General features: G+C 42.6%; 1 protein-coding gene across 1 annotated transcript; it reads left to right on the top strand.

The window, feature by feature from the left end:
• Window positions 1-218: 218 nt before the first annotated feature.
• LOC125177870 lies at window positions 219-4,288 on the top strand (the record flags this gene model as incomplete). Its single annotated transcript, XM_047880404.1, has 3 exons — window positions 219-439; window positions 636-840; window positions 4,105-4,288. Coding segments are annotated over 3 exons (610 nt in total), but the record flags the coding sequence as incomplete, so codon positions are not given.
• Window positions 4,289-4,765: the final 477 nt, after the last annotated feature.

Genomic DNA, 4,765 nt, shown 5'->3' on the forward strand with positions numbered 1-4,765 from the left:
CAACAACACTGATTTCTTTACTGGTTCTACTTTATTTGTACAATGTTGTAGCCACATAACAATGTCACGCAGCCTCTGAGTAAGATAGCAGCAATGCGGGCCTCAGATGTTAAAACCATAATGCCACCTCTTTCCACATTGTCGCATGGGCCCGACATGGACCCATTGTTGAATTGTTACTAGGGGAGCGGACTTCTTCATGTCTCCTCCACTTACAGGATTGTGAAGGGCGTAGGCCAAGTCCTCACGCAACTGCATTGCATCAATGCTGATGACTTCGAGGCGCAGTGGCCAGAAATGCATCGCTTCATGCAGGAAGCGGGCGCCTCAGCGCAGGACTGGCGGGAGGCGCTGCTGTGCCGCCCCCACGAGGCGAGGCTCGCCATCACAGCCGCGCAGGCAACCAGGGTGGAGGACAGGGAGTTCATGATATCGTGCGGTGAGATGCGCGCTTGTTTGTGCATTTAAACGAACCTGTTAAATGAACGTAATTCAGCATGCGAAAAGTCAGACGCTGTTCAGCGGAGTTTTAATTGCGAGTCAACTGACTGTTATTTATTAAGAAAAGCTCTTTGTTTCGTTATCAGGCATGAAATAAAGTACACCGCAACTTCTTACAAGCGCGTATCACGCAGGCCGTGACCTAGAGGCGGTTGCCCTGATGCTACCGCACGCTGGAGACTTGGGCGTGACGGTGCAGGCGTCACCGGAAGTTTTGAGGACACCCGCGTGGCAGCAGATTACCCGGTACCACCGCGGGGACTTGTGGCTCCATCTTCCAGTCCAGAGCTCAGAGTTCCTGCCCTGCGACGACCTCCTTCAGCCGCTGGTCGTCAGCAGGTGAGGCGTCAACTCTTCCGCTCCTGCCTTGCACGATAAATGTATTGATTTTAATGTTATCAATGGTCATGTATGTGGTGTTGGACGAGTTTAATGTTATCAATGGTCAAGCATGTGGTGTTGGATGAGTTTAATGTTATCAATGGTCATGCATCCCAGTTAAAATTTTGAGCCGAAAAAGGCGACGGGTTTAGCCGGGCTTGTCGCGCTTTAGGAGGATGGAGCTGTGAAACTATAACTGGCCATCTATCCTTAAAACTGGCCTGCCCCATGGCTAGTATAGAGACAAATTCTAACAGCTTGGCAGGGACGGAACTCTGCGCTGCTGTAGCGCTGGTACTTGGATTGAAATGCAGCGAACTGAATAGAGCAGCTATGCAGGCCGTGCATGGGGGGTTTTGAGAAAGGGAGGAGGGGTAAGGGTTGGGAAACAGTGGCGGGAGAATGAACTTCATCCTCCATCTAGTTCATTCGCATAGTACGATATTTTGGGTCAATTTATGGTGCCGGTTATGATATTTATTTCACGTCAGTATTTTAATACTCTGAATTACGTAAGAATTTTATTTGCTCTTCCAGTTTTAACACGCAAACAGAAACGTTGACGGTCATTCACGCATTGCTAAAGCGAGATATCAATCAGTTTATCATGAGAAAGTTTTCTAACTTGGATTTACAGAACACGCGTTAANCTGGTCTCCGAAACGTTTTCATTGAAGATATGGTGAATTTATTTGGCGCTTCCTTTGCATCAAAACTCTTGGAGAACTTGCGATTTCAGCAGACTAATGATTTTAGTACGTTGTTAATTTTCCTATCAAGTTATCGAATGACATGAAGCTAATGCAAATAAGATAAACCACTAAACAAATTTAGCTATAATACTAACTTACATCTAACTGACGGGATCATACGAATGGCTACTTGTTTCATTTATAGATATTAGTGCATTATGAATAATATCTATCAAGTTCAACCACAAATATGCTATTCCTCGATTGCTAGATGATGACGAGTCATTTGTTCTATATTATAGTTAAGTAGTTCATAGAGCCTGGGCTGGTAAGGTGTTCGCGCGGTCAAGCCGGTACAGGCGTGGAATACGACGCGGAGGATCTACGTTCGATTCTCGGAGCTGCCGTCGACGTTTGCAGATAGTTCATAGCGGTAAGTACTTTGATGTGTATATTTCCTCGATAATTTAATTTGTTAGTTGCTAATTAACTTTGCTAAAGTCGATACGATGTGAATGTCAAAAACCAATGGCAAAACAACCTGTCATTGCAAGAGAGAAGTCTAGGTGATCTCAGTGAGTGAAGGAAATAAATCGTTATTAACAAACGGTAACGCGTAACTGCTGCGTACACTGCCAGAGCCGCCCCAGAGCAGGCGTTGGGCTGGTTTGAGCAGGCGGTGCTCAGTGAGGGCTGCATGTTGGCAGGACAGATCACATTTAGGCAGGTACTCAGATGTTAATTAGCGCTGCTACGCGGCTGGCAATATCGTCTCTAATGCGGATATTTCTGCTCTATCGCTACTCTGTCGCGTCTCTATATCAGCTCTACATCCGGCAACGGCCTGCTCTATTCCCTGCCCTAAATTTTAACTGTGATGTGGTGTTGGATGAAGTCCCGAGGCAGCTGAGAAGCTGTCTCCCAGGCGCCACTGGGCTCACCTTTTAGTCTTTAATGTGATTATATTATTATAATTATTCTATTATAATATCAATAGATTAATGGTCTAATATAGTTATTACAATAATGAACAAACTACTAGATATTAATGCAATAAAAATGTTGGAAAAACTAAATAGTTACGATATTACTGTGTATCATCACATTATTATTATTGTCATTATTTCAGTAAAATAAATAAATATTTCCGTATTAATTATTTTAGTATCAATTATTACACCTTTTTTAAACGAAAATAAGGTCCGTTTTGCATGGCAAGGTTAAGTACCAGCCTGATCCGACAATTTTTCCTGGTTTGTAATGTTAGACTTAATAAAAAACAGTAAACAAATAAACTTTTATTTGAAGTTAAAAAAATCCAGGATCACGAAGAAAATTTGTATGAAAACCATGAATAATAAATAAGGTAGGAATTAGTAATAAGGAATAATATGAATAAGGAAATAATTTGCTGCCACGCATGTTTCATTTTTTTAATATTTAATTATTTCACATCATTATCATTATTATTTAGAATAAAAATTATCATAATATATATTTAACTTCATTGTTAATGTAATTATTTTCTGCATTATTTATTTATTATCCATGATCAGATTTTTCATCGTGGCTATACGCCACCCACACTCCAAAGCCCGAGGCGCCCGTGCTGTGGAGTTACGTGTATTTTCTTGTGTTTGGTCCAACTTCAGGAATATTATGAACTTCCTGCAGGTGCAGAATCAAGCTCTTCTTCAGTCCGTTTTCAGGAATATTATGAACTTCCTGCAAGTGCAGAGTTAAGATTTTCTTTGGCCCAAATTCAGGAATATTATAAACTTCCTGCAAGTGGAGAGTTAAGGTTTTCTTCGGTTCAACTTCAGGAATATTATGAACTTCCTGCAGGTGCAGAGTTAAGGTTTTATTCGGTCCAACTTCAGGAATATTATGAACTTCCTGCAGGTGCAGAGTTAAGGTTTTATTCGGTCCAACTTCAGGAATATTATGAACTTCCTGCAGGTGCAGAGTATAGGTTTTCTTCGGTTCAACTTCAGGAATATTATGAACTTCCTGCAGGTGCAAAGTTAAGGTTTTCTTCGGTCCAACATATCAGGAATATTATGAACTTCCTGCAGGTGCAGAGTTAAGGTTTTCTTCGGTTCAACTTCAGGAATATTATGAACTTCCTGCAGGTGCAAAGTTAAGGTTTTCTTCGGTCCAACATAAGGATTATTATGAACTTCCTGCAGGTGCAGAGTTAAGCTTTTCTTTGGTCCAACTTCAGGAATATTATGAATTTCCTGCAGGTGCAGAGGTAAGGTTTTATTCGGTCCAACTTCAGACATATTATGAAATTCCTGCAGGTGCAGAGTTAAGGTATTATTCGGGCCAACTTCAGGAATATTATGATTTCCTGCCGGTGCAGAGTTAAGGTTCTCTTCAGGCCAACTTCAGGAATATTATGAACCACCTTCAGGTGCAGAGTTGAGGTTTTCTTCGGTTCAACTTCAGGAATATTGTGAACGACCTTCAGGTGCAGAGTCAAGGTTTTCTTCGGTCTAACTTCGGGAATATTATGAACTTCCTGCAGGTGCAGAGTTGTGCTTTTCGATGGCGGCATCAGGTCGGCTGCAGGCGTCACGGCTCTGGCAGCCGTCGCGGCCTCAGCGGAGCTGCTCATCCGCCTCGAGGCTCCGCTGGACCTCTGCGCCCTGCGGGGAAAATATAATTACCTCAGTCAGTATTACCAGCGGGAATATCAGTGTCGTTGTTAGGAGTATCATTGATACTTATTGGTGGTGCGTTGGATGAGAGATTTCTCATAATGACCCTAACAAAATTTTGAGCTGAGGGCGACTATAGATTAGGGACGCCTAGGAGTCGGGGAGCATAGTCCACCAGCATATCTATGTCCGCGTTTCGGTCTACATTCCGGTCCCCGAATCAAACAGCTGCCAGCGCCTGGTACTTATTCTGCCAACTCTTGCCCTACTCTCTTGCCCTACTCAGAACCTCTCTGCCTCCTTGCCCTAAAGTCGGCAAGGAGGTTCTGACTAGTCGCTGATTGCGATCAGTTGGCCAACTGACACAGAATAACTCTTACGCGAGCATAGCAACTCTGGGGCGGAGGCTGAAGCATACCCCGAATTTTGTTTATGGGAAAGCTGTTATTACTTTGTAATCATTTTATTCAATATTGTTCTCGATTTTTTCATTTACAATTACCAAAATATTTCAATTATAACAATTTT

The sequence above is a fragment of the Hyalella azteca genome, unplaced genomic scaffold (genome assembly GCF_000764305.2).
Source record: "Hyalella azteca isolate HAZT.00-mixed unplaced genomic scaffold, Hazt_2.0.2 contig583, whole genome shotgun sequence".
Taxonomy (NCBI): Eukaryota; Metazoa; Arthropoda; class Malacostraca; order Amphipoda; family Hyalellidae; genus Hyalella; species Hyalella azteca.